Source organism: Coloeus monedula (genome assembly GCF_965178545.1).
Source record: "Coloeus monedula genome assembly, chromosome: 1".
Classification (NCBI taxonomy): Eukaryota; Metazoa; Chordata; class Aves; order Passeriformes; family Corvidae; genus Coloeus; species Coloeus monedula.
This window is the reverse complement of record NC_138781.1, coordinates 324,154-350,898: the sequence shown is the minus strand read 5'-3', so window position 1 is coordinate 350,898 and position 26,745 is coordinate 324,154. Positions and strand designations below refer to the sequence as shown.

Below are 26,745 nucleotides of genomic sequence, written 5' to 3'. Positions count from 1 at the left end.
CCTCCCCCCCTTCCCTCGCCGCCAGCTGCGCCCTGAGCCCGGCGCGGCGATGGGCTGAGGGTGCAGGGCAGCGCGGGGCCCCGGCGGCAACAGGATGAGGAGGGGCTCGGAGGGCAGCGGGGAGGGCGAGGGGCTCTCCAGCCTGCGGGCTTTCGCCCACAGCTCCTCACTGCACGGCATCAGCCACGTCTTCGCCTACGGGGCCGTGTCCCTGCGCCGCGTGCTCTGGGGCGGCTTCTTCCTGGGCTCGCTGGGGCTGCTGCTGCTCGTGTGCGCCGAGCGCGTCGCCTACTTCCTCACCTACCCCCACGTCACCAAGCTGGACGAGGTGGCTGCCCGCAACCTCACCTTCCCGGCCATCACCATCTGCAACCTCAACGAGTTCCGCTTCTCCAAAATCACCCGCAACGACATGTACCACGTGGGCGAGCTGCTGGCGCTGCTCAACGAGCGCTACGAGATCAGCAACCCGCAGCTGGCTGAGCCCCACGTCCTGGCCGCGCTGCGCGACAAGGCCAACTTCAAGAACTTCAAGGCGAAGCCCTTCAGCATGGCCGAGTTCTACAACCGCACGGGCCACGACCTGGCTGAAATGCTGCTGCAGTGCTCCTTCCGTGGCACCGGCTGCACTGCCCGCAACTTCACCGTGGTGAGTGCCAAGAGGGTGGGGAGGGGACCGACCGTATGCCCCGGGGCTGCGGAGGGACACGGGAGCCTGCTGGGGTTGGGCATCCATGGGTGAGGTCCTTCTCCCAGCTTGTTGCCCCTGGGCACTGAAAGGATGGGGAGGGAACCCGCTGTGTCCCCCCGGGGCTGTGGAGGGACCTGGGAGTCCTGCTGGGGTCAGACGCCGGCAGGTGAGTCCCCTCTCTCATCCCACCGCCCACAGCACCATCAGCCCCTGCCCTCCCCTCCGGGTACAGCAGCTGCCAGACAGGGGTTCCGCCGCCCTGGGTGCTGCAGGGGTGCCAGGCAGCTGTGAACGGTGCCCAGGATGGAGCAGGGCTGTGCCGGGGACCCTGTGCTGGCTGGGAGTCTCTGCCGGCATGCAGGCCCTGGGCAGGGGTGGTGGTGGGCACAGGATGCTCGGGATACAGGGTACTCACAAGGACAGGATGCTCACAGGTGTGGGTGCTCACCTCTAGGGGTGTCACTTGTACAGGGTGCTCACAGGTGCAGCCCTCACCACCTGCGCCCGCCTCGGGTGCCACCGGGCACTGCCAGCAGCAGCCACTGTCCTGGCTGTTGGCACAGAGGCTCCCATGGGCGGCTCTTCCATGCCTGACATGGGTGGGGATCCACATGCCGCCCTGCTGTGACCCCCAGCACCCCCTACTGCTGCCCCCAGCACCCCTCGCTGCAGCCCCCAGATCAGGGCAGGGACAGTGGCACAGGCAGGGATGATGACACTTGTGTGACAGACAGGTACACTGGGATGGGCAGGGACAGTGTCATAGGCAGGGTGGACAGGGGCAGTGGCGTGGGCAGGACAGGCATGGGCAGCATGGAAACGTCCCTCCTGCCACAGCAGCACCAGGCAGCAGTGTGGGTGCTGGGCAGCTCACGTCTGCTGTGCCAGCTCTGCCCAGTCCACATCACTGTCCCCAGCAATTACTGTCACCTTAATGCTCTTAGAGCACTAATTAAGTCACCACGGAGCTTAGGGATGAGCCACCCTGTGACAGCTCCGTGCCCCCTCTGTGCCCCCCATGCTCCCTCCATTCCCCCCGTGCCCCAGTGCCTGTGGCCAGAGCTGCTCTGCCCTCTGTTCCTGCAGCAGGGCCAGCCACTGGTGATAGCCCCTGGGTTTGAGGGCTGGGACATGTGGCACGAGGGCTGAGGGTCCCCAGGGCAGGACTTGGGGTGGGTGGCACGTGCCTGGTTGAGCAGCAGGGTCCTGGCTGTGCCTCCCAAAATCCCCAGGCTCGGCCAGTCTCAGCCCCGGATTGGGATCCTCTGCTCTGGGCCATGGTGCTGAGCTTGGGCACTGTGTCCCTGCACCTCATCCCAGCCTGGGCCCTAGTGTCCCTGAGGTTCCTGGACATGTGGTGGGGGCCCAAGGCCATTGGGGTGAAACATGGCTCCTCTCACCTACCCCAGCGCCAGTTGGATGGGGCAGGATGGGGGTGTGGGGACAGGGGATCTTCAGGGTGAGGGCTGGGGGTCCCCACGGTGCAGGGCTTGGGGTCCCCAGGGTGAAGGACAGGGGGTCCCCAGGGTGCAGGGTTGTGGGTCCCTGTGTGACCCTGAGTGCAGAGTCAAGGAGGACTGGCAGTGCTGGGGCCACGTCCCCATCACTGTCCCCACCCATGCCCCCCCCAGCATCCCCATGCCGGGCAGCCGTTGCCATGACACCCGCCCCCCCCTTTCCTCCTTGGGCACCGCATTGCCATGGCAACGGGTCCCCACTTTGGGAGCAGCTGGTTGCCACAGCAACGCCCCCTCCGCTCCCCCCGTGGGACATAACCCCCGGGTGGGGGCACCCATAGCAGAGGGGGCCATGATGCCATGGGACTGCATGGCAGGAGGTGAGGGGCCGTGAGACCGGTCTGGGGGCTCAGGGTCACCCCAGGGTCCCTGGCTGTGGGTACCGATCCCTGGGAACTCAAGGTCACCCCGGGGTTCCTGGCTGGGGGTGCGGGTCCCCCGGTCCCTGGGGTGGCTGGCCCAGGACAGGCTCTCAGGTCCTGGGGGGAACATGGTGGCCTCTGCCGCCGTGACAAAGGAGTCCTGGTCCCCATCACTGTTCTGGCTTGTGCCCTCCCACCTCAAGTGTCCCCACATGTTCCCTGGAACAGCGACGAAACCCAATATCCCTGCAGAGCTGCGGCAGCGCAGGCGCGGGCACCATCTACATCCTCGCCTTCTCCTGGGGGCACCAGCATCCTGTCCCAGGGCACTGGGATCCCCTCCTGGGTCCTGTAGGTACCCTCTAGGGGTACTGAGATCTTGTCCTGGCTCATGTGGAGTACTGGAATCCCCATTGCCATGTCCCCATGTGTGTCCCTGTGTCCCCACAGGGTCCCCACAGTGGCACTGAATGCCCCATCCCCATGTCCCCATGGGGTCCCTGCAGTGGCAGTGAGAGCCCTGTCCCCGTGTCCCACGTGTGCCCCGTGTCCCTGCAGATCTTCACACGCCTGGGGAAGTGCTACACATTCAACCCGGGGGGGCCGGGGCGCGAGGTGCTGACCACGCTGCAGGGCGGCTCTGGCAACGGCCTCGAGCTCATGCTCAATGTGCAGCAGGAGGAGTATCTGCCCGTCTGGGGGGACACAGGTGAGACCCTGCCCATCTGCGGGGACATGGGGGAGAGCACTTGGCTGTCTGGGGGGTCCCAGGTGAGTACTTGTCCTTTTGGGGGGGGGACACAGGTGAGCACAAGCCCATCTGGGGGGACATGGGTGAGACGCCCTGCCTCCTGACTCCCCTCCCCCTGCTCTGCAGATGAGACCTCGTTTGAGGCGGGGGTGAAGGTGCAGATCCACAGCCAGGATGAGCCACCCTTCATTGACCAGCTGGGCTTTGGCGTTGCCCCTGGCTTCCAGACCTTCGTCTCCTGCCAGCAGCAGCGGGTATCCGGGCACGGCGCCCGGGGCTGGGCATAGACCCCCTGAGGGATCGGGATGGGCCCCTGGAGGGATTGGGATGGACTACCAAAGGGCTTGGGATGCAGACCCAAAGGGATCAGAATGGACCCCCAAAGGGCTTGGGATGGCCTGGTGTTGCCACAGACATCCCTGTGGGGACATTCCAAGCCATGGGGCCATCCCGAACTCTGCCATGGGTACCATGGCCATCCCCATGGGGACACCCCATGCCCAGACATGCCGAGGGTACCGTGCCACTGCACTGGCTGGGAGCAGCACACGGTGTGGGGCAGCCCCTGCGCAGGCACCGGCTCCAGCAGCGACCCCCCGGTTCCTGTGGAACAGCCGCCGGGGGGGTGGAAGCGCCCGGCCCCCGCAGCCAGACACCTAAATTTAGGTGCCTCGGGTGGGTGTCACCACGTGTGCCAGCACATGGGCGGCAGTAGCACGGCGGCAGCAGGAATGTGGCCCTGGCGCCCACGGGTGGGGGGTGCTGGGTCCTCACCAGGAATAATCCCTGCACCAGGCACCGAGGGGAGTGCGGGGGCCCGTGCTGACCCCCCCCACCTGGCACGTCCTGGTCCCGCATGCTCCCAAACAGTGCCACCTGCCAGACTTCGCTGTGGCACCCAGCACAGGTGACAATTGCTGCAACGCCCATCCCCACGCCCAGAAAGGACGGGACGGGGTGGGACGGGGGCTCTGGCGCGGTAGGACCCGCCGCACTGGCTGTGCGGGGTGAGTTCTGCCCGAGGGATGGCACCGTGGTAGGCCGGGTATGACACCGGGGACATCGGGGTTGACACGGGGCCCCGGGAGGCCGTGTTTTCCTTAGCGGGTGCCCGGCAGCTGGTGTACCTGCCCCCACCGTGGGGGGACTGCAAGGCCACCCCCATCGAGTCCGACTTCTTCACCAACTACAGCCTGACTGCGTGCCGCCTGGACTGCGAGACGCGCTACCTGGCCGAGAACTGCAACTGCCGCATGGTGCACATGCCCGGTGAGCGCGGGGGCGGCCGGGGGGCTGCGGGGCTGCCGGCACCAGCCCCGCGCCTGCGACCGCCGCCTCCCCCGCAGGCAATGCCAACGTCTGCACCCCGGAGCAGTACAAGGAGTGCGCCGACCCCGCGCTGGGTACGTACCCTGTGCCCCACAATGGCCCCGGACACCCCTGCCCTCTCCCCGGGACCCCTCAGCCTCCCCGTGCTCCCGTTTCTGTGAGTGTGGCTCCGGGGTCCCTGTGCCCTCGCCAGGGTGGGGGTCACTGCTGTCCCCCAGATGCGCAGGGCCGGGCCTCCTCCCTGTGCCACCAGCAGTACTCGTGGCACACTTGTCCCCGGTGGCACCCACCGCCCTCCAGCTCTGCCCCTGGACCATCCCGCCTGCCCCCCGTGGGCGGGGGTCCCGGGGGTCCCCGTCCCACCCACGCCCCCCCCAGACTTCCTGGTGACGAAGGACAGCGAGTACTGTGCGTGCCGCACGCCCTGCGCCATGGTGCGCTACGGCAAAGAGCTCTCCATGGTGAAGATCCCCAGCAAGGCCTCGGCCAAGTACCTGGCCAAGAAGTTCAACAAGACGGAGCAGTACATTGCGTGAGTGACACTGCCACCACCGCTGCCACCGCGGTGTCACCCGCCGCCCCGCCAGCGCACGGCGTGACGCAGCACGGCACAGCCACACAGCCCCAGCATGAGAACTGGCGTCACATGGCACAGTGTGACAGTGTGCCACGGCCCAGCACGGCCCCATGACATGAACCAGCAGCGTGACACAACGTCCCCAGCACCTGTGAACTGGCACAGCCCAGAGTGACAGTGTGACACGGCACAGCCCCATGGCACCCCCAGCAGACATGAACTGACACAGCCCAAAATGATGGTGTGACATGGCATGGCACGGGGTGACAGCGTGACATGGCATGGCACGGCACGGCTTCCCCTGTGCAAATCTGCCCCAGAAACGGGAAACCCACACAGCACAACAGCACGGCATGGCTCAGCATGGCACAGCACAGCCCAGTATGGCACAGCATGGCCTGGCACACCCCTCTGCCCTGTCTCCCTTGTACCCCACGGCACAGTCCAGCCTGACACAGCACAGCCTGGCACGGCCCCCCTGTGCCTGATGCTGCCCCCTTGTCCCCTGCATCCCCCCAGGGACAATGTGCTGGTCCTGGACATCTTCTTCGAAGCGCTGAACTACGAGATGATCGAGCAGAAGAAGGCGTACGAGGTGGCCGGGCTGCTGGGTGAGGGATGGGGGCCTGGGGGTGCCGGGGGAACCAGGGGTCTGCCCTCACTGACGTCACCCCCTCCGCAGGTGACATTGGGGGGCAGATGGGGCTCTTCATCGGTGCCAGCCTCCTCACCATCCTGGAGATCTTTGATTACCTGTATGAGGTGAGCCCACCCTGGCCTCCCCCCTTCCTGGGGGTCTCAGGGCTGGGGACTCTGACCTGCCCCCCCCCCAGGTGTTCCGGGACAAACTCCTCAGCCTGTACAAGGAGAAGAAGCGGAGCCCCCGGAGCGATGGCGGCACCCTGGTAACCCCCCCGCGCCCCCCGCTCCCCAGCCCCCAGCTCGGGGGTCGCACCTCATCATCCCCCTGCTCACCGCTCTCTCGTCCCTCCGTGCGCCCGTCCAGGAGCACCCGGCGGTCCCGGGCAGCCCCACGGCCCCGCGCCCACCCAGGTACAACCAGAGGCCCCCAGGGCTGGCACAGGGAGTGTGGGGCAGTCACTCCCTGGGGGGAGATGGGGGTCCGTGGGGGCCCCCCAGGACCAGCGCGGGGGGTGCGGGGCCATTCCCCGCTAACCCCCCTGCATTCTCTGCAGACCTCATTCCCTGTAGACCCCCCCCATTCCCTGCAGACATCCCCATCCTCATCATACCCCACAGCACCCTGTTCTGGGGTCCCCCCTGCTCTGACACTCCTCATCTGGGCTGGGGTCCCCCAACCTCCCCTCTGGAACACAGTGGGGCAGGAGAGGGGGGGCCGGGTGGGGGACGTGGGACGGGCCAGCCTGGCTCCAGGTTGGCCGCGTGGTGGCCCCTCCCGAAGTGGAGGGTTCCTGGGACACCCTGGGGGGCACGAGGGGAGGGGGCAAGGGGCAGAGCCCCCAGCAGGTGGGCGCAGAAGGCCGGTAGTGGCGGAGGGAGCTGACCCCCCGACCCCCCTGCAGAGCGCCTGGCCCCCCCTGCCCGGCCCCACGCCCCGTCTCGGCGTCGCCCCGAACCTGCTACCTCGTCACCCGGCTCTAGGGTCCTCCCCGGGCCCCCCCGCGGAGCCCAGCCCGCCCCCCCGCCGGCCGGGGGGCTGGGGGGACACCCCCGGGCCGCGGGGCGGCCTCCAGGCCCCCCCCGCCCCCTGAGGGGGTGCCGGGGGGCTGGGGGTGAGGGGCCCCCCTGGCCCTGCTCCCACGTCCCTGCATGCGCTGCCTGTGCCCCCTCGCGCTGGACATGCAACCCCTCCCGACAGCCCCCCCAAATAAAGAGGCGCCCCAGCCCTGGCTCCGGGCTGCTTGGGGGGGACGGGGGGCTGGGGGTGGTGAGGGGTCCTGGGCGCTCCAGGAAGGAGAAGGCAACGCTGGGGGGTCACAGGGCTGGGCCAGGGGTCAGGGGCTGGTGTGGGGGAGCTGTCGCATGGCAGCAGGGGGGCCCCAACACCCCAGGAAGGAGAAGGCGGCGCTGGGGGGGGAAGCTCTTTATGGGACACCAAACGCACATCACCCACGTACAGCAGCGCCCTAGATGAGGGCACACCCAGCACCCCCAGCAGAGGGGTCGGGGGGGAGTAGGGAGAGGAGGGTGGGGGGCGTATTCCCCCCTGGGTCCCTGTGCCTGGTCCCCGAGGGTCCTGCCCCTCCAGCAGCCCTGTGGCCCCATGTCCCGGGGGTTCCCATGCCTTGGGAAGTCCCCTGCCCCCGGGTGAGTCCTGTGTCCCTGGAGGGAGTGCCAGCCCTCTCATCCACCCCCCAGGGCTGGGGGGCTGGGGGGGTTGTGCCAGCCCCCCGCAGCCAGGGCAGAACCTAATAAATACCGGAGGGGCTGCAGTTCAGGGGGCTGGCACGGGCTGGCAGCTGGCTGCGGGGGGCTGGGGGCTGCCCCCCTCATGGGGGTCTGGGGGTTGGGGGGCCCTAGGGGGGGCAGAAGTCGGTGAAGTAGGGGTGCTGCAGGGCCTCCTCCGCTGAGATCCGCTGCACTGGATTGCACTTGAGCAGGTTCTGGGGGGCACGGGGGGCTGAGGGGGGAGAGCATGGACCCTCCCCATCCCACAGCCCCCACAGGTGGGCAGGGGGCTGCGAGGGGGGAGGGCACCCACTCCCAGGAGCCGGAGCCCCCATGGGGTGGGCAGGGGGGACAAGTGTGGGGGACACAGCAATGGGACACAAGCAGGGGGAGGTGCAGGCTGGGGGACACACCAGAGGTGGGGGACACAGGCAGGGACGGGCACAGGCAGGGGGACAGAGGCGGGGTCTCACCTGCAGCAGGTCCCGGCCAGTCGCGTTCAGCTTGGGCACCACATTGACCAGGGAGGTGGTAGCTGGGTACATGGGGTAGGGCTGGGGACACACAGGTGACCCCCAGCTCCCCCAGACTCCCTTATTCCCTCTGACCCCTCCGGTCCCCAGCTCTCACCTTGTAGTCCGGCAGCTTGGCCATGGCCGGCCACTGCTCCTCCGTGGGGGTCCCCAGCAGCGTGGGGACAGTCAAGGGCCACCACAGGGGCACCCGGCACCTGCCCCCCTGCCCCTCTGCCCAGCCAAGGGGGGTTCCCATTCACAGGGATTCTCATTCTCAGAGCTCCCCATTCCCCAGGGGGTCTCCATTCCCAGGGGATGTCCCCATTCCCGAGGGCTCTCCTTTCCAGGGTTCCCCCAATCCCCCATTCTGGAGGTCCCCATTTCCGGGGGGATCACCCTTCCCACAGGGCTCCCCATTCCCAGGGGATTCCCAGTGGTCCCCGTTCCTTTGGGCTCCCCATTCCCTGAGCTCCCCATTCCCAAGCAGTCCATTCTGGGGTTCCCCATTCCTAAGGATATCGGAAGATCCTCTTCAGCTGGTCGTCCACATCATTGCCTGGGAAGAGGGGCCGCCCCGCATTGGCCAGTTCTGGGGGGACAGAAGGTGGTTCCCACAGGCCCCCCGGGCCCCCCAGGCCCCCACCCCCTCTCACCCCACAGCGTACCCGCAAAGATGCACCCAGCTGACCACATGTCAATGGAGGTGGAGTAGAGCTTGGCACCGAAGAGAACATCAGGGGGCCGGTACCACAGAGTGACCACCTGGGGAGGGACAGGGACACTTGGACAGGGACAGGGGGACCCCCCGCCGGCTGCGTGGGGCCAGGACCCCGAGCCCCACGAGCCCCCGCTCACCTCGGCCGAGTAGCAGCGCACAGGGATGCCGAAGGCCCGGGCCAGCCCAAAGTCTGCCAGCTTGAGCTCCCCATTCTGGGGGGACAGACAGGGTCAGCGCGGGGGGCCCCACCTGTGTCCCCCACACCCCAGGGACAACAGCCCTGCTGCCCTTCCCATCACTGGGAACGTGGGAGAGATGGAGCTGCAACTGTGGCTGGACAGACACCAGGTGTGACTCCCCAGGACAGACAGACAGCCCCCCACTTCCAAGCATGACCCCCTAGCACAGCCCCCCGCTCCCAGGTGTGACCGCCCAGCCCCCTGCTCCATCTGCCCTTGTCCCGGGCCCTTCCCACTGTCACCCCTCCACTCCCACCGTGTGCCCCCACCCTGTTGATGAGCAGGTTCTGGGGTTTCAGGTCCCGGTGCAGGACATTGCGGCTGTGGCAGAACGCGAGGCCCTTCAGCAGCTGGTACATGAACGACTGTGGGAGAGCACAGGCAGGGTCCATCAGCCCCCCAGCACCGCAGGGCCAAGCTGCGACCCCGGGGGCTCCCCAGGGCTCCCACACCCACCTTGACAATCTCAGGGTCCAGATCCCCGTTGCAGCTGTCGAAGTATTTCTTCAGGTCCTGGGGGGAAGCGAGGGGGAGGCGGGAGCGGTGACCCTTGGAGACCCCCAGGGACCCCCGTGCCCCCCAGGAACCCCGCCCGTGCCACCGGTGCTCACCTGGTCGCAAAACTCAAAGACCAGGGTCAGCTTCTTGTCGCTGTGCAGGACGTCGTGGAGCCTGCGGGGGAGGGGTCCCTGAGACCCCCAGCGCCCGCCCGGGCCCGGAGCACCGGGGGGAGCAGCCCCGTGCCGCGACCCCCCAGCCCCCGCTGCCTCCCGGAGCCCCCCGGTACCTGACAATGTTCTTGTGCTTGAGCTCTTTGAGCAGGCAGATCTCCCGCAGCGCCGAGCTGGGCACCCCCTGCGGGACACGCCGGGTTGGGGGAGCCGGGGGATCGCCGGGGGTCCCGGGCGGGGGTCCCGGGAGGCTCCCAGCCCCGGCCCCCCCCTCACCTCATCATCGTCGTCCAGCCGCACCCGCTTCAGCGCCACGATCTCGTGCGTCTCCCGGTTCTTAGCCTTGAACACGGTCCCGTAGGTGCCTGCGGGGAACGGAAGGGGGTCACGGCCGAGCCCCCGGTACCCGTACCGACACCCCCGCCGGGCCCCACAGCACCCAGGTTCCCCCGCACGGCTCCGGCCCTGCCGCACCTTCGCCGATCTTCTCCAGCTTCTCGTATTTCTGCATCGCGCCGCGATCGGTCCCGGTGCGGCCCGGCCCGGCCCCGGCCCCGGCCCCGGCCCCGCCACCGCCACCGGCCCCCGCCCGCCCCGCCACACCTCCCGGCAGCCCCCGCGCGGCCCCGCCACACCTCCCGGCAGCCCCCGCGCGGCCCCGCCACACCTCCCGGCAGCCCCCGCGCGGCCCCGCCACACCTCCCGGCAGCCCCCGCGCGGCCCCGCCCCGCCACACCTCCCGCAATGGCACCGCCCACCCGCCCCACCCCCGCCCCGAGGTTCCGGGTTCGATCCCCGGCTCCGCCTGCCCGAGTCCCCGCCGGACCGCCCGTGTCCCCCCGCCCACCCTCCCCGGCACAGCGGCACTGCGTGGGGGCCCTCCGGGGAGCCCATTGCGAGGACGGTGTCCGCACCCGCCGGATTGGTGCCGGAAGCGGTGCGGACCCGCCCGGTGCCGCCCCGCCCCGGCGCGCTCCCGCTGCTCCGCCCCGCGGGGACGCGCAGACCCGCCCGGCGCGGCCGGACTGTCCGGTAAGCGGCGGCACCAGCAGCGGGATCGTGAGCAGAGGCGGTGGGGCTGGCAGGGTGCAGCACGGCTGGTCCGGTCCCGGTCCCGGTGCCCCTGCCCTCCCCTCCCGGTGCCGCTCGTCCCCGCCGGTGCTGTCCCCGCTCCCCCGCGCTGTCCCCGCTCCCCGCACGCTGCTCTCACCGAGCCCCCTCCGTTCCGCTCCCTCCTCTCCCGCCCCGCCCGCGGCAGCTTCAGTCCCGGTCCCGTCCCGGCCCGCCCTGGCAACTCCAGGTCCCGGCGCGGCCGCGGCTCTGCTTCCCCCCGCTGCCTTCCCGGGGCCCCTGCCGCGGTGGGGGGGTTGAGGGCGGCTGTGCCGTGTCCCGGGACTCCGGGTCTCCCAGCATATGCTCCGGATGCCTTGGCTCCTTCGGCTGCAGGTGGAGCAATACCCAGCCCCGGGCATCCCCCAGGACCACCCCGGCACCCCGGGACGCCCGGGGGGCCCCTCTGGACCCCTCCCGGACACCCCGGCACCACCGTCCTCCCGGCCAGCAGCGATGCTGCCCGGGACGTTGGAGCTCGGCCTTTCCCCGCCGCCGCTGGAGCCCCGTGCAGGGTGGTCTCAGGTGACCCCAGACCCTGCTCTCGGGGTCACGGTGGATCCCAGACGCCGCGTGGGGCAGGGGGAAATCCAGGACCCTTCACCATCTTTATCCCTCTCTCTTGCAGTGAGGCCGCTCCATGCGCTTCCCCCGCGGCGCCTGAGCCCGGTAGCCCTCGGCAGGTGAGAGACGCGGGGCTGGGGGGGGACCAGGTGTGTGTCCCTGTCACCTGGCTGGAGCCGTCCTGCACCCACCCGCTCCCTGCGAGCGGAGGGGTCCGAGGGGTCCACAGGACCAGGAAGGGGACTAGGATCATCCAGCCACCTGCCACCGTCCTGCTCCCCCTGAACGGAGTGTCCGAGGGACCTGGGGAATCGCACGGTGCCCGCTGGGAGCCGCGGGTGCCGGGGCACTGCCCCTTGCGAAACCATCCGGCGTTGAGCAACGCCGGGCACGGCTCCAGCCCGGGGCTCTCCCACGGAGCGTGGGCTCCCATGGCCCCACAGCGCGTCCCCAGGGAGGGGGCAGCAGGTTGGGGTGGGAGCAGGTTTTGGGGGCTGCGTTGCCTGTGGCTGCCCCTCTTCCCAGCTGCAGAGACCCTTTTGGTCTTCGATACGGTGTCAGGAGTTGGGATCGCTCCGTAGTGGAATTATGTTGGCAGCTCCCAGTGCTGCGGGAAGGGCTCCGTGCCTTCCCCGTCCCCCCACGGAGGGGGGCTCCAGTGGGGACCCTGCTGTCGAGCCTTTCGGGGTCGCTGCACCGCTTCAAGCGGTTGCCAAAAAAAACCGGGATGTGATCGTTCTAACGATCCACTGGCACCGGCACCTGCGCCTCCCCGCCGGCAGCCCTTCCGCCCGCGCTCCCGGGGGCTCGGGGGCCGGGAGCGGGGCTGGCCCCGTGCCCAGGTAGGTCTGTACCTGTTTTGTCACCTGTCCTGGGCGGGCAGCGATGCTACAGGAGATGGGGCTGGCAGAAGGGTCCAAAGGACGGGTTGGGGGACCCTCCTGGCACCTCCTGTGCCCTGGGAAGGACTGAGGGTGACCCAGGTGCCACCCTGCCTGCGGATGCCATCCCGGCCGGCGGAAGGGAGGGGACCGTGGGAGCCGTGTCCCCGTGCTGTCCCCGTCGCAGCCCCCACAGTCACAGCCTGTCATTAGACGGGACGTGGTGGCCGCAGGGACCGGGCTGGCTGCCCGAGGACGCCGCACGGGGCATTCCAGGGGCGTGAGGCCAAGGGGCTGGCCACAACCCTCGCCCGACGTGGGACCCTGCGCTTATGGAGGGGGTCATGTCCCCTGTGTCCCCAAAGACGCGTGGGGCGGGAGTGGGGTCGCCACGGGAGCCACGGCGAAGGACTTGGCAGAGCTGCGCTGTTTGGATCCGGGGCTGCTCCACGGAACAAAGCCTCGCGCTCCCGCCGCTGCTCCCGCGGGTTGTTTTCCTCCTGAGCCGGTATAAAACTCCTGGCAGCGCTCGGCAGCTCCGGGCACAGTGCGGCTGCCCGCGGGCCTGCTCCGGACGGGCCTCACCCCTGCCGTGCCGGGGGTCCCACGCCATTCCCGCTGGGCAGGACCCCGTCCTCGGGAGGTGGGAGCGGCAGGAGCTGCTGCAGCCTTGGGCTTACCGGGCCGGCGTGTGATGGGGTGAGTGTGGCCGACGCTGTGCCGGGACCGGGGGTGGCACAGCGGCAGTGATACCTCCCCGGTGGGCTCCGACAGCCGTGGGTGGGTGGGCGTCGCCCAGACCTGCCGTAGGTGACAGAGCGGCTGTCCCTGTGGCCAGACCACCCCCTCAAAGAGGTGCAATCCTGCAGGGACCAAGCTGTCAATGCTGGTGCATGTCCCCACAGGATTGTGGGGAGCAGCTGTGCCTGTCCCCTCCTGGCCTGGGATGAGACAATGGGGGGGGACCACCGATGGCAATGGCAGGAGCCTCTTGCGGGTCTGGTGCTGCCCGGGGGAGGTCTTGGCCTCTCTGAGGTGGCAGTGTGGTGGTGGGGGGAACCCTGGCACATCGGTGACAGTGGCAATGATAGTGGTAGTGGCACCACATGGGTGCAGAGCTGTGATTCATCTCAAGATCATGGTAGTTTTGGTAGGTGGGCAGGGGGGTGTGGTGGGAGGGAGGCGAATATTTTTGGTGTTGGTTTCCAAAGTTTCAGTGAATGAAGCTCTGCCAGGCGGGAGCCAGTGGTGTCTGGCCCAGCTCCGTTCTGTGGTGTCCCATGGTGATGAGAGGGTGCAGGATCCCAACTGCCTCTGCTGGGTGGGATCTGGGGGGCTCACGGGGTGCCAGTATCTCCCAGGGGTCTCCCAGAGCAGCCAGGTGAGCTGGGGCAGGGAGCAAGGGGCAAGGGGCTGCAGGGAGCTGGGGGGACTCCCATCCTTGGGGGTGGGCAGAGTGCTGGGGCACCCACTGGGCCTCCTCCATTTCGGGGTGCAGGGAACTGGGGGTCTCCTGACTTCCCTGGACATGTCTGCCCAGGCGATGGGCGCAGCCTGGGCTGTGCTGGCCTCGCCCCAGCCATTCCTCCTCCCTGGCACATGCTGTGCTGGGGGGTGCTGCCAGCAGGGAGGCCACAACCCACACGGTGTGTTCCTTGTCACCGAGGGGGCAGCTGGTGTCACCACCGAGACTGGGAAACGTGGTGCAGGGGTCACCATCAGCCTTGGTGCCAGTGTGGGCACAAGCGTGGGTGGCACATGTTTGTGTGCTGAGCCGTGGCAGGGATCTGCCGGGTGACGTGGTGGTGGCAGCAGACGTAGTGACAGGAGTCATGGTGCTGCTGGTAGTGGGGGCACTGGCATGGCAGAGTGGGCAGGAGGACACTTGCTGCCCTGGGGGTCCCCTGCTCCCAGTCTTGTCCCTTCTCATGGGATTTTGGGTCTGTGCTATGGACATGGTTGTCCTGGTGTGGATGTGGGGACTGGCTTCCCAGGACGTGGGTGTCCCGGTGTGGACGTGGTTGTCCCGGTGTGGACAGGCTGCCCAGGACACAATTGTCCTGGTGTGGACATGTGTATCATGGTGTGAATGTGCTGCCTGCAGTGCAGGTGCCAGCATTCATGCGGGTCCTGCTTCCCACCGCGCTCAGCCCACTGCTCCAGCGCTGCAGAGGTGGGTCCAGGAGCTCCTGGGCCCTCTGGGGCAGCCCCAAGGCAGTGTGGGGCCAGGGCCGAGCCCTCTAATCGCCTCAGCAGCTCAGGCAGGCCAGGGCCGGTCCCAGGAATGTGACTCCGGCGGCGCAGGAGTGGCCGTGGCGGCGGAGCTGAGCACCCATGGCAGCGACAGGTCATTCCCGGCGTGGCCAGTGCTGGCAGCCGCTCGGGATCGCGGTCCTGCCCCGCTTATCGGGGCGGCCCGGCCTTGCACAAGGAGCCATTGTGCTGTGGGGCCGAGCACGGGGCGCGGCCGGTGCTGGTGCCAGCACCGACACCGTCACGGTCCTGTCGCCGCCGTGGCCGCGGGTGTGTGTCCCGACCCTTCTGCCCGGGAGCAGGGCAAGGTGCAGGCACTGCAGCCATGTGGTGACGGTGGGACTGTCCTGGGGTGTCTACTCCGGATCTGTCCCCCCATCCCAGGGTGCCAGAGCGTCCTGGGAGTGGGGTTGGCCATAGGGCACCAATCAAGGCTTGTTCTGGCCCCTTTCCACAGGGCTGGCGTGAGCCCTGAGCTGTTCCCGGCCACTGCTCGTCCGTGACTCAGCGACTGCCATGGAAAGCAGAAGTGTCCCCCCCCCGTGCCCCCCCCAGCTGTCCGTCATCCTTTCCAGCGGGGTTATGCCCCCGGCTCCTGGGCGCCACATGTCCCCAGTGTCACCATCCTGCCGTGGCACCTGGGGGCCAGGGGGCCAGGACCTGCTTTTTGGGTGTTTTGGTGAGAGCACGATGTTCCCGAGAACAATCCCAGTGTGTTTCCAAACTAATCCCAAGCTGCCCACAGGACTAAGCCCAAAAAGCTGCTTAGTGCCGGGAGCAGCGATACCATCCCGCACCAGTGCCCTGGCATCCACCGAGGTGGTGGCCCAGCACCACGTCCCCCCCGTGGGAGGGTCCCATCCTGAATTTGGGGGGGGGGGGGCGTTGAATGCTGGCGGCGGCTTGGCGGGCGCCCCAGGAGAGCGGCGTGGCAGGGCGGATAATCTGCTTGCTGGAATGTGGATGTGCTGGCTCTGGCCCCGGACGGGAGTGGGGATTAGGGAACAGCCGGAGCAGGGTAGCACCGAATTTTGGGGAAAGGTGGGATCCAGGGCCATGGTGAGGCTCGAGGAGCCACAGCCTTGGCATTCACTGAGGCCACGACTCCTCGAGCCTCACCACAGCCACCGTGCTGGCACCCCAGCAGTGACGGTGACGAGGATGGTGATGCCACTCATGTGAGACGCAGTCATCCGTCACCACCCTCCTCAGTCCCCACCGTCACGTGGGGCCAGCTCCCGTGGCAATAAACCCAGCACACCGGTGTCAGAGGGGTCAGCGCAGGGCCCGGGGAGCTGCCAAGGGGCAAATGTGGGTGGAAGCTGGGTTGGGCTGGGGAAACTGGGGGGGTTGTGGGGTTTTAGGAGGGTCGGGTGCTGCTGTGCCCCCCCCGAGTCTGGCACCCTGCCTGCACCCCACAGGGTTGGGTGCTTGCCCGGGGTCCCGCTGCCCCGACTCCGCTCCCCTCCTGGCGTTTGTCTTGGCCACAGCTCTCCCATTCCAACCAGTGGCCAAGACAAACCAGCCCGGAGCCAGCCCAACCCGAGGAGGGGCAGCCCCGGCCCCTGCCTGCGGCACTGTTCTGAGGGGACCCCCTGATCCCCCTCTGTGTTCCCAGGTTATGCTGCCCCGACAGCATCCCCTGAGCCCCCGCGAGAAGGAAAAGGGCTAAACCGGCTGTGCCGGGGGCCGTGCCGGCAGCATGACCCACTCCCAGGTGTCTTCTGAGCTTCACCACATTGTCTCCTCAGCCTTCCAGAGCGTAAGTGCCACCGCGGGGGCGGGCCTCATGGCTGGGGGGGATGAGAGGCTGCACCCCCTGATGCTGCCTGGAGGGGTGACGGGGGTCATGGCTCAGCCCTCCTGCCGTGGTGTGCCTGGGGATGCCCGGTTGCTGGGCTGTGGGGTGCTGGCAGTGCCCATAGCACCTGCCCCACTGCTCAGCTGTGGGGCAGGGTTGTGGGGTGCTGGCAGTGTTGTGTGGTACCTGCCCTATTGCTCAGCCATGGGGCAGGACTGCCCCACAGCAGCTCCCCGGGGCAGGCCAGGCCAGCTGTGCCAGGGTGGCAGGTGCCCTTGGGGCCAGCACGGTGCCAGTGCCGCTGGTGGCACTGCCGTGGTGGTGCCCGCGGTGCCAGCACTGCTCTGGCGACAGGTCCCGGGCCGAGTTAATGATTGACCCCCGTGTCATGCCGCGGCTGCCCGGTGCCGTTGGCAAGTCCCTGTCGCGCGCACGTGACCGGGGATGGGACTGGCCCCATCCTAATGGAGTTCCTCCTGGGCTCCCAGGTAAACTGCGGCCTAGAGGGGCTGTCGGGGGCTCTCTCTGCAGTGCCAACCCCGGGCACCGTGCCCACCTGTGCCAGGGTCACGTCAGGTGCCGGACGAAGGAGTGTGTTGGGTGTTGCTGGGGTGCAAGATGGAGCCCGGCAGGTTTGGGGCCATGGGGCCATGGCCAAAGGGGCCTGAGGGGTCTGGGGGGTCAAAGGGGTCGTGGGGATGGTGGAAGGGATGTGGCAGGAGTGGGGGGATGCAGGTGCAAGACGTCGCTGACGCCACTGCTGTGATCACGTGGCAGGCTCTGTGTGCCAGGGTGGTGGGTGTGATGGGGTGGCGTGGGTCGTCACCTGGGTCACCCCCTGTGTCACCCTCTGGGTTACCCCCCTGGGGGGCCCTGTGATCACTGTGCGGTGGGGGCGGGGATGGGGAACCTGTGCTCATACATGACACCTGGGCTGGGATTCGTGTGGGGTGGCCATAGCACAGCCCTGGACCAGCAAGTGCTGTGGGGTGCCCCCACTCGGGGTGGTGGGAGCTCCCCCCACTGCCCGGCGTGTCCCTGCAGGCAGATCGTGGTGCCTGGGGTGCCCCTGTACCCCCCTGCCCCCCACCCCAGGTCCAGGACCTGGGTCCCAGGGTCACTGGGAGGGGGCCGTGGCGGGGGGGGGCGGCTGCGCAGCCCCCGCAGGGGCCGTGGGTGCAGCACTGGGAGGGGATTTACCGAGGGAGCCGTGCAGCACCGGGGGATTGGAGCGTGACCGTGGGGTCGCTGCATTCCGGGGGAAGAATCTGAGCTCGGCGAGGGGAGCCGGCTGCTCGGGGGGGCCGCGGCTCGGCGGGTGGGGCTGATGCGTCCCGGGGTGTTGGTGCGTCCCGAGGGGCCGGAGTTGGCGGGGGGATCGGCGCATCCCGAGTGGGACCGGTGCATCCCAGGGGGCCGGTGCATCCCGGGGGGAGTCGGTGCATTCCGAGGGGGCCGGTGCATCCCGGGGGGAGTCGGTGCATTCCGGGGGGGCCGGTCGCTCCGGGGCCGCCGCCGGTGCCGCGGTGCCGCCGGTGCCCTCTGCGTTCGCCGTCACCTTGAGACGGGCGCGAGGCGGCTCCGTCAATATTTGGCGAGGCCGGGACGGAGCCGCCGCCCCCCCGGTTCCCTCCCCGACCCCCCCTCGCTCTCCCCCCCCGGCCCCATCCCCGGCCGGTCCCGCCGCTCCGATAAAGCGCTGCGGGAGCTGCGGCGGGAGCGGCTCCGCCATGACTCAGGTAGGACCGGCCGGGGACGCGCCCCCCGCTGCCCCCGCAGCCCCTCCCGCACTCCCCCAGCAAGTCCCCCGCAACCGCCAGCCCCGCATCCTTCGTATCCACCCCAGCTCCGCATCGCCCGTGTCCCCGCACCCCCCCCTGCAACCCCCAGTCCCGCATTCCCCGCGCAACCCCCCCACCCCCCACTCCTCCACATCCCTGTACGCCCCCAGCCCCGCATCCCCTCCCGCCCCCAGCCCCGCCCCCCTGCCCCCGCAGCCCCTCCCCCCCGAGCCCACCCCTTGGCCCCCCAGCACCCACGGCCGGGGTGCAGCAGCAGCACTGGGTGGGGGGGCACAGCGCCGGGGCTCTGCGGGTGCAGGGGCCGGGGAGCGGGGCGGGGACAGCCCTGGCGTTGGACCGGGGGAACAGCACTGCGGGGTGTGCGGGGGGCACCAGGGCACGGCACTGGGGGTGCTGAGGTTGTCCGGGGCACGGTACTGGTGGTGCTGGGTCCCAGTCCCTAGGAGAGCAGGGCACTGGGATGCCCAGGGGCACAGCCCCAGGGCCTGGAACTGGGGTGCTGTGGCACATGGGGTGCAGGTGACACTGGAGCACAGCGCTGAAGCTGGGGGTGCTGGGGGTGTGTGGGGGGCGAATGATGCTGTGGGTGCCTAGCCCAGGGCGCAGGGCGCGCACAGCCCTTGGGTGCTTTTGGGGGCTCCCCTGTCCGGGGCTCCCATCCCGCGGGGCTGCAGGACCGGGGCGCGCTGGGGGCCGGTGGCGTGGCGGGCGGCGGTGCCACCGGGGCCGCGTGCCCGCTCATTCCCGCTGCCGGCCCACAGCCCGAGCAGGAGGCGCCGGGTGCCGGCTCACCTGTCTTCGGGGAGGAGGAGGAGGAGAAGGACCTGAACAAGGCGCTGGGCGTGGAGCGCTTCGAGGAGATCCTGAACGACGCTCACCCCCGCAACGCTGAGGAGGCCGGGCGCAGCTACAGCGAGGAGGACTTCGAGTGTGAGCAGGGCCAAGGGCTGGCACGGAGCAGGGAATGGGCAGGGAGCGGACAGGGGGCAAGCTGGGAGTGGGGAACGGGCAGGAAATGGGCGGGGAACACAGCACCAACTCCCGGTCCCCCCAGACCACCGCCAGTCGTCCCACCACATCCACCACCCCCTCTCCACGCACCTGCCCCCTGATGCCCGCCGCAAGAAGGGGATCCCGAAAAGGGGCAAAAAGAAGGCTCGGCGGGCCTCTGTCCCTGGAGAGACCCCCACCATCGAGGAGGCCGAAGAAGATGAGGATGACGCGTGCGACACGGAGACAGAGCGGTCGGCGGAGGAGCTGCGGCAGCCCGGGCCAGCCGAGGCAGTGCAGGTGAGGGCAGGGCTGGGGTGCGGGCAGCGCTGTGCCCCCCGGCTCGGGGTGTCTGGGCACAGCTGGGGCACCAGAGGAGCCCACGGCCAGGGAGACACGGCTCCCCAGCAGCCGGCTCACCCCCTGCCCCCCCAGTTCTTCTTGCAGGAGGATGAGGTGGCCGACCGCCAGGCAGAGGAGCCAGCAGCCCCCGCAGCACTGCCTGGCTCCCCGCCAGAGCCCCGGGGGGGCGTGACCCCGAAGGAAGCCCAGGCCAGCAGGTGAGCTGGGGTTGGGCAATGCTGGGGCTCTTGAGGAGTTGGCAGCATCCTCTGGCCACCCCATGGCAGGGCTGGGGACTGGGCAGCCCCTTCCAGTACCCCATGACAGGATTGGGGTGCAGAGGGGGGGCTCGGCACTGAGGTGGGCTCCTACCTTGCAGCCCTGATGCAGAGCAGGGGGCTCTGGGGGAGGGGGCAGCTGCTGAGGCTGCATCCCCGGGTCGCCCTGCGCCGAAGTCACAGCCGGGGCACCGAAGCTACAACCTGCACGAGCGGCGGTGCATTGGCAGCATGACAGCTGCTGAGCAGGACCGGTACCAGAAGATGCCGACAGACGAGTCGGAGGCGCAGACACTGGCCTCGGCCGACCTGGACTACATGAAGAGTGAGTGGGAGGCTCCCTGTGCACCTGGGGCTGTGCTGGTGACCAGTCTGTGTCGGGCGAGCAGGGCTGGGACAGTGGGTGAGGCAGTGCCAGTGGAGTGGGGCTGGGGATGGTGGGTTGGGGACAGTGGGGCCGGCAGTGCCAGGTTGCCTTGTGGCTGCAGTCAAGCTGGGCTGGGTGCAGGCACTGACCCTGCTCCCAGTGCTGGGCAGAACCACAGGGGACTCATCCCTGGTGCCAGGGCTGGGCCGAGTCCCTGTGGAGTGTGGCCAGGAGCTGAGCCCAGGGCAGCTGGAGCCAGTGACGGCAGTAGCAGTGGTGGCAGCTCCCCTGGGCACTCACTGGCCCCAGGGATTCACAGTCCAGGACTCTCAGGGTGGCAGGTGACACTTTTGCTGTGGAGCTCCCAGGGGAGCGCAGCCAGGGCAGAGCCCATGTGCCAGTGAGCACATGTGGGCGTTGGCACATGGGGAGCAGGTGACCCCAGTGCCAGGAGCTACCTCGACTCCTGCTTGGCACTGCTGGTGGTGACCAAGTGACCCCCCGAGTGCTGCAGCACTTGCCCCCAGCACTGGGATGATCGCTCTGCCCTGAGCTATCCCAGGCAGGACGCATCCCACAGGTCCACAGCCGCTCATGCCAGGGCTCAGTGTCCCCTGTGCTGGGGTTTGAGAATCAGGGCCCCACAGATTTCCCACCCCATACCATTGCTGACCCCCCCTCAGGTCACCGCTTTGAGGATGTGCCGGGCGTGCGCCGGCACCTGGTGCGGAAGAGCGCCAAGGCACAGATGGTCCACGTCAGCAAGGACCACAAGGAGCCCAGCACGCGGCAGCGCAAGCAGGACCGGCAGCCCCACGAGGTGCAGGGTCCTGGGGCAGGGCACGGGCAGGGACGGGGGCCCTGGGTCCCAGCACTGACCCCGCTGTGCTGCAGGTGTTTGTGGAGCTGAACGAGCTGGTGGCGGACAAGAACCAGGAGCTGCAGTGGAAGGAGACGGCACGCTGGATCAAGTTCGAGGAGGACGTGGAGGAGGAGACGGACCGCTGGGGCAAGCCACATGTGGCCTCCCTCTCCTTCCGCAGCCTCCTGGAGCTCCGCAAGACCCTGGCCCACGGTAGGGAGGCGGAGACCACTCTGCGGGTCCCATGGTGAGGTGGGGTCCTGTCCCTGCTGGCCTCAGCCCCCCTTCCCTTGTCCAGGGGCCGTGCTCCTGGACCTGGACCAAAAGACGCTGCCGGGGGTGGCTCACCAGGTGGTGGAGCAGATGGTCATCACGGACCAGATCCGGGCTGAGGACCGCGCCAACGTGCTGCGGGCGCTGCTGCTCAAGCACAGGTGGGCATGGGGGGCACGAACACAGCCTCCTTCCCCTGGGCTCTGCTCCCTGAGCTGTGGGGCTCACGCTGTCCCTGGGATTCTGGCAATGGCTGTGCCATTGGGCCTCCATCGACAGCCCTGGCCCTGTCCCGCAGCCACCCGAGCGACGAGAAGGAGTTCTCCTTCCCGCGGAACATCTCGGCGGGCAGCCTGGGCTCCCTGCTCGTGCACCACCACAGCACCAACCACGTGGCTGAGGGCAGTGAGCCAGCTGTCACTGAGCCCCTCATAGCCGGCCACGCTGGCGAGCACGACACGCGCGTTGACGTGGAGCGGGAGGTGGGTGCCATGGCCCCCCAGCCCTGCCTCTGTCTCGGGGAAGGGCTCTGACCCCAGTCCCCCACTCTGTCCCCACAGAGGGAGGTCCTCACTCCCACGCCCCCAGCCGGCATCACTCGCTCCAAGTCAAAGCACGAGCTGAAGCTGCTGGAGAAGATCCCAGACAACGCTGAGGCCACGGTGGTGCTCGTGGGTATGGAGGGGTGGGCAGGACAGGGGGGTGGGGACCTCCTGACAGGCACCCTGGTGACCCCTGTGCCCCTTGTGCCCCCCAGGCTGTGTGGAGTTCCTGGACCAGCCCACCATGGCCTTTGTGCGGCTGCAGGAGGCTGTGGAGCTGGACGCGGTGCTGGAGGTGCCTGTCCCTGTGCGATTCCTCTTCGTGCTGCTGGGCCCCAGCAGCACCCACATGGACTATCATGAGATTGGGCGTTCCATCTCCACCCTCATGTCCGACAAGGTCCGTGCCCTGGGGCACTGGGGTCCTGCCAGGGTGGGGGGCTCAGGCTGTGCCAGGTTGGGGGGTTTGGGGCTGTGCCAGGATGGGGGTTCAGGGCTCTACTGGGGCAGGGGCTTGAGGCTGTTCTGGAGAAGGAGCTCAGGGCTGGGGGTTCAGGGTTGTGCTGGGGCCAGGGTCTTGAGGCACCACTGGGTTGGGGGTTTGGGGCTGTGATGGGGGCGGGAGCTCAGGACTCGGATGGGATGGGCTGGAGGGCTCAGATTATGCCAGTGCTGGGGTCTCAGAGACATGCCAGGATGAGGGCATGGGGTCCTGTCGGGGCTGGGGAGCTTGGGGCCATGCCAGGATGGGAGTTGGGCCTTGCCGTATTGGGGTCTCATGGCTATACTGGGGAGGGGGCCAGGGCTCTGCCAGAGTTGGGGGCTCAGGGCTGGGCCAGGGCCAGGGCCATGCTGAGGCCCTGGGCTTGGGGCTGTGCGATGCTGGGCTGTCAGGACACCACAGAGCTGTGGCATGGGCACTGACCCTGCCATGGCTCCCAGCAATTCCATGAGGCTGCCTACCTGGCTGATGACCGACACGACCTGCTGAATGCCATCAACGAGTTCCTGGACTGCAGCGTGGTGCTGCCGCCATCCGAGGTGCAGGGCGAGGAGCTGCTGCGCAGCGTCGCCCACTTCCAGCGCGAGATGCTGAAGAAGAGGATGGAGCAGGAGCGGAGGCTGCTGCTGGAGCCCAAGTCCCCTGAAGAGAAAGGTGCCAGGGCAGGGCTGGGGCCAGGGCAAGGTTTGGGAGGGTGTCCCAGCTGTTGGGGTCTCACTGTCTGTCCGTCCGTGCATCTGCCCGCCTCCAGCGCTGCTGAAGCTGAAGGTGGTGGAGGACGAGGCCGAGGAGGACGATGACCCCCTGAGGCGCACGGGCCGCCCCTTTGGGGGGCTGATCCGGGACGTGCGGCGGAGGTACCCGCAGTACCTGAGTGACTTCCGCGATGCGCTGGACCCCCAATGCATTGCTGCCGTCATCTTCATCTACTTCGCTGCGCTGTCGCCTGCCATCACCTTCGGGGGGCTGCTGGGTGAGTGGGGGCTGTGGAGGCCTGCGGGGGTGGTGGGGTCACGGGGGCTGCAGGGGGTGCTGGGTGCTGCCCGGTGCGTGTGCTGCGGGCAGGGCTGTGACGCCAAGGCCAAAGGGCCCATCCTGATGGTGTGCCTGAGCCTGTTCTGCCGCAGGGGAGAAGACGCAGGATCTGATCGGGGTGTCGGAGCTGATCATCTCCACGTCGCTGCAGGGTGTCCTCTTCTGCCTGCTGGGTGCTCAGCCCCTGCTCGTCATCGGCTTCTCAGGGCCACTGCTTGTCTTTGAGGAAGCCTTTTTCACGGTGAGGTGCTGGGGTCTGCCGTGGGGGCTGGGAGAGACACCGCTGCCCTGGCCCCACTGCCCGGGGTAGACATTCCCACAGCCCTCCTGCCAGGGCTCTGTCCGGCCCCATGACCATCCTGACACCTGTCTGTCCATCCATCTGTCCATATGGCTGGGCAGTTCTGCACGTCCAACGAGCTGGAGTACCTGGTGGGGCGTGTCTGGATTGGCTTCTGGCTCATCCTCATCGTGCTGGTCATGGTGGCCTTTGAGGGCAGTTTCCTGGTGCGTTTTGTCTCCCGCTTCACCCAGGAGATCTTTGCCTTTCTCATCTCCCTCATCTTCATCTATGAGACCTTTTCCAAGCTGGCCAAGGTGAGCTGTGGAGGATGAGCCGGGGGGCTGTGGCAGGGCTGCGGCAGGGTGGGGCTGAACGTCCCATCCTCCTGCTGCAGATCTTCCAAGAGCACCCGCTGCACGGCTGCCTGAGCGCCAACAGCTCGGCCGAGGCCTGGGGCAACGGCAGCGTGGCTGCGACCAACAGCACAGCCCTGGGCACCAGTCCGGCTGCCCGCGGTGCCACCAAGGTCACAGGGCAGCCCAACACGGCGCTGCTCTCACTTGTGCTCATGGCCGGCACCTTCTTCATCGCCTTCTTCCTGCGCAAGTTCAAGAACAGCCGCTTCTTCCCTGGACGGGTGCGTGGGGATGGCCGTGCGGCCGTGGGGCTGGGGTGAGCCTGGGGGCCGTGGGGCTGGGATGAGCCCAGGGGGGCTGGGGTGAGCCAGGGGGGCTGTGGCCAGGCTGGTGCTGGTGTTCCCCCCAGATCCGGAGGCTCATCGGGGACTTTGGGGTGCCCATTGCCATCCTGGTGATGGTGCTGGTGGACTACAGCATCCAGGACACCTACACACAGGTGAGCAGCCACCCACCCACCTCCTGGGCAGGACTCCTCACCCCACAACCTGCTATGGCCACCTCTGGCTCCCAGCATCTATCTGACCTTCCCTCTCCCTTTGAGTCTGGTTCCTGTGAGTCCCGGTGCCTCCATGGCCCCTCTCACTCTGTGGAGCACAGCCAGTGCCCTCTCAGCATTTCTGTCTCCCCCACCCCCTGCAGAAGCTGAGTGTGCCCAGTGGGTTCTCAGTGACCGCCCCAGACAAGCGGGGTTGGGTGATCAACCCCCTGGGTGTGGAGAGTGCCTTCCCTGTGTGGATGATGGTGGCCAGCGGCCTCCCTGCCATCCTCGTCTTCATCCTCATCTTCATGGAGACCCAGATCACCACGTGAGTGTAGTGGGGCCGAGCAGGGGGCATTGGTGGGGCAAAGGGAGCCTGTGCTGTGCCAACCATCTGCCCTTGTGCCCAGGCTGATCATCAGCAAGAAGGAGCGGATGCTGCAGAAGGGCTCCGGGTTCCACCTCGACCTCCTGCTCATTGTGGCCATGGGCGGCTTCTTCGCTCTCTTTGGGTTGCCTTGGCTCGCCGCAGCCACCGTACGCTCAGTCACCCATGCCAACGCCCTCACTGTCATGAGCAAGGCCGTGGCACCTGGGGACAAGCCCAAGATCCAGGAGGTGAAGGAGCAGCGGGTCACCGGGCTGCTGGTGGCCGTGCTTGTCGGTAGGTCTGGCCCTCAGGACCTGGGGGGACTCTGGTGCGGAGGGGGCAGCCCTGGGTGGTTGCAGTGGGGAGGGAGCAGTGTGGAAGGGGCTGGGGAGCCATGTGGGGGCTGTGGTGGGGAAGGGGCAGTGTGGGGAATTGAGCTGGGGCACCCTGAGCCCCAGACAAATTGGTGTGGTCATCCTGTCCCCAGTGGACAGAGGGATGTGGGACCCTCCCCATACGAGTGGCTTAAGTGGGCAGGGGGAGGTGGGGCTGGACGGCTGTGCTGAGCCCGCTCCCCAGGCTGACACTGCTCCGGCCCAGGGCTGTCTATCGTCATTGGGGACCTGCTGCGGCAGATCCCGCTGGCTGTGCTCTTCGGCATCTTCCTCTACATGGGTGTCACCTCCCTCAATGGCATCCAGTTCTACGAGCGCCTGCAGCTGCTGCTGATGCCCCCCAAGCACCACCCTGATGTCACCTATGTCAAAAAGGTGGGAAGGGGGCCTGGGGAAGATCCTTAGGGGCAGGACCCTTGTCTGGGACAGCAGCCAGGCTTGGGTACACGTGTGTGGGAGCTGGGGTGTCTGCAGGACAGGCTGTGGCAGAGCCTTGTTTGGGGGGGCAGAGGAGGGCAGAGTAGGGACTCTGGGGCAGCCAGACCCTGGTGGGGTGGGGGGGGACCATGTCTGGGGCTGTGGGTACCCCTGGGCCAAGCTGTGGCAGTGGTGCCAGGGGGACACAGGGCCCGGCTGAGCCTGACCCCTCTCCGTGCCCAGGTGCGCACGCTGCGCATGCACCTGTTCACCGGGCTGCAGCTGGCCTGCCTGGCCGTGCTCTGGGCCGTCATGTCCACTGTGGCCTCCCTCGCCTTCCCCTTCATCCTCATCCTCACGGTGCCGCTCCGCATGTGCCTGCTCAGCCGTATCTTCACCGACCGGGAAATGAAGTGTGTAAGTACGGCCGGGAAATGAAGTGTGTAAGTGGCTGCGTCGCTTGTCCCGGGGGGAGGCGGGGAGCGGCGGCCTCCTGGGCAGGGCAGGGCCGGGGGCCCTCGCTGCCCCTCAGCCGCCGTGTCCTGCAGCTGGACGCAGCCGAGGCCGAGCCCATCCTGGACGAGCGGGAGGGTGTGGACGAGTACAACGAGATGCCGATGCCGGTGTGACGGCGCCAGCGGCTCACGGCCCGCGGTGGGCGCCGGGCACGGCGGGACCCCGCACCGCGGGGCCGGGGGCGGCGGCTGTGTGGCCGTGCCCCGCGGGAACGGGGCCCTGCGCTCCCCAGGCTCTCGGAGGGCACCTGCCAAAGAGACGCCGGCCCCAGGCTCGCCGCCGCGGTACAGCCCCTCGGACACTGCTGCCCACGCCCCGGGACAGAGCCCCCCCGGCCCCCTCAGCAGCCCCTCGGCTCCCGCCCGACACTCAGGCGTCACCTGAGCCCCCCGGGGTTCATGGAACACGCAATTCAAAGGCAATAAACAGCTTTATCCCGAGCACGGGGCTCAGGGCAGAGGTGCTGGGGGGACCCCCTTGCCAAGGGAGGCCTGCTCTGAGCAGGCCCTGGGAGGCTACCGGGCT

At 68.4% G+C, this 26,745-nt stretch overlaps 3 protein-coding genes across 6 annotated transcripts; 2 read left to right on the top strand and 1 right to left on the bottom strand.

Annotated features, from left to right (window-relative positions):
• Positions 1–94: 94 nt before the first annotated feature.
• ASIC3 (acid sensing ion channel subunit 3) lies at positions 95–6,850 on the top strand (the record flags this gene model as incomplete). The annotated part of the gene is made up of 11 exons (XM_082297017.1): positions 95–649; positions 3,129–3,279; positions 3,448–3,575; positions 4,440–4,590; positions 4,668–4,724; positions 5,029–5,182; positions 5,747–5,838; positions 5,910–5,989; positions 6,061–6,132; positions 6,234–6,280; positions 6,772–6,850. The coding sequence occupies 11 exons, from the start codon at positions 95–97 to the stop codon at positions 6,848–6,850; spliced, it is 1,566 nt and encodes a 521-aa protein (XP_082153143.1).
• Positions 6,851–7,287: 437 nt separating this feature from the next.
• CDK5 (cyclin dependent kinase 5) lies at positions 7,288–10,302 on the bottom strand. 2 transcript variants are annotated; one of them, XM_082299057.1, is made up of 12 exons: positions 10,215–10,302; positions 10,017–10,105; positions 9,857–9,924; positions 9,681–9,741; positions 9,526–9,582; positions 9,339–9,434; positions 8,968–9,042; positions 8,778–8,874; positions 8,632–8,701; positions 8,228–8,288; positions 8,071–8,151; positions 7,288–7,812 (listed from the first exon to the last, which is right to left on the bottom strand). In XM_082299057.1, the coding sequence occupies exons 1-12, from the start codon at positions 10,249–10,251 to the stop codon at positions 7,726–7,728; spliced, it is 879 nt and encodes a 292-aa protein (XP_082155183.1). In that variant the 5' UTR covers positions 10,252–10,302; the 3' UTR covers positions 7,288–7,725. The 2 variants fall into 2 exon arrangements, with proteins under 2 accessions (XP_082155183.1, XP_082155182.1); XM_082299056.1 differs by having other exon boundaries at positions 7,288–8,151.
• A 325-nt stretch (positions 10,303–10,627) lies between these two features.
• SLC4A2 (solute carrier family 4 member 2) lies at positions 10,628–26,729 on the top strand. Of its 3 annotated transcripts, XM_082281279.1 has the most exons (24): positions 10,628–10,772; positions 11,479–11,533; positions 16,167–16,310; positions 18,913–19,081; positions 19,206–19,441; positions 19,577–19,701; positions 19,863–20,086; positions 20,812–20,948; positions 21,023–21,203; positions 21,289–21,424; positions 21,562–21,745; positions 21,824–21,938; positions 22,021–22,205; positions 22,748–22,961; positions 23,059–23,280; positions 23,435–23,583; positions 23,745–23,939; positions 24,020–24,262; positions 24,391–24,480; positions 24,684–24,850; positions 24,933–25,186; positions 25,493–25,662; positions 25,948–26,121; positions 26,253–26,729. In XM_082281279.1, exons 3-24 carry the CDS (start codon positions 16,251–16,253, stop codon positions 26,331–26,333), a joined length of 3,711 nt encoding a protein of 1,236 aa, XP_082137405.1. In that variant the 5' UTR covers positions 10,628–10,772; positions 11,479–11,533; positions 16,167–16,250; the 3' UTR covers positions 26,334–26,729. The 3 variants fall into 3 exon arrangements, with proteins under 3 accessions (XP_082137405.1, XP_082137407.1, XP_082137406.1); XM_082281281.1 differs by lacking the exon at positions 26,253–26,729 and having other exon boundaries at positions 25,594–25,662; positions 25,948–26,086; XM_082281280.1 differs by lacking the exons at positions 10,628–10,772; positions 11,479–11,533 and adding an exon at positions 12,930–12,994.
• Positions 26,730–26,745: the final 16 nt, after the last annotated feature.

What these genes read in the sequence shown, in the direction of transcription:
- SLC4A2 (XM_082281279.1), top strand. Translation starts at nt 16,251, where the DNA reads ATGACCCACTCCCAGGTGTCTTCTGAGCTTCACCACATTGTCTCCTCA. An exon ending in CCACCCTCATGTCCGACAAG is followed by an intron (nt 22,206 to 22,747) that starts GTCCGTGCCCTG and finishes CATGGCTCCCAG; the next exon opens with CAATTCCATGAGGCTGCCTA. An exon ending in CCTTTTCCAAGCTGGCCAAG is followed by an intron (nt 23,940 to 24,019) that starts GTGAGCTGTGGA and finishes CTCCTGCTGCAG; the next exon opens with ATCTTCCAAGAGCACCCGCT.
- CDK5 (XM_082299056.1), bottom strand. Translation starts at nt 10,251, where the DNA reads ATGCAGAAATACGAGAAGCTGGAGAAGATCGGCGAAG. An exon ending in CAGCTGAAGAGGATCTTCCG is followed by an intron (nt 8,289 to 8,631) that starts ATATCCTTAGGA and finishes GACTGTCCCCAC; the next exon opens with GCTGCTGGGGACCCCCACGG. An exon ending in CCAAGCTGCCGGACTACAAG is followed by an intron (nt 8,152 to 8,227) that starts GTGAGAGCTGGG and finishes GTGTGTCCCCAG; the next exon opens with CCCTACCCCATGTACCCAGC.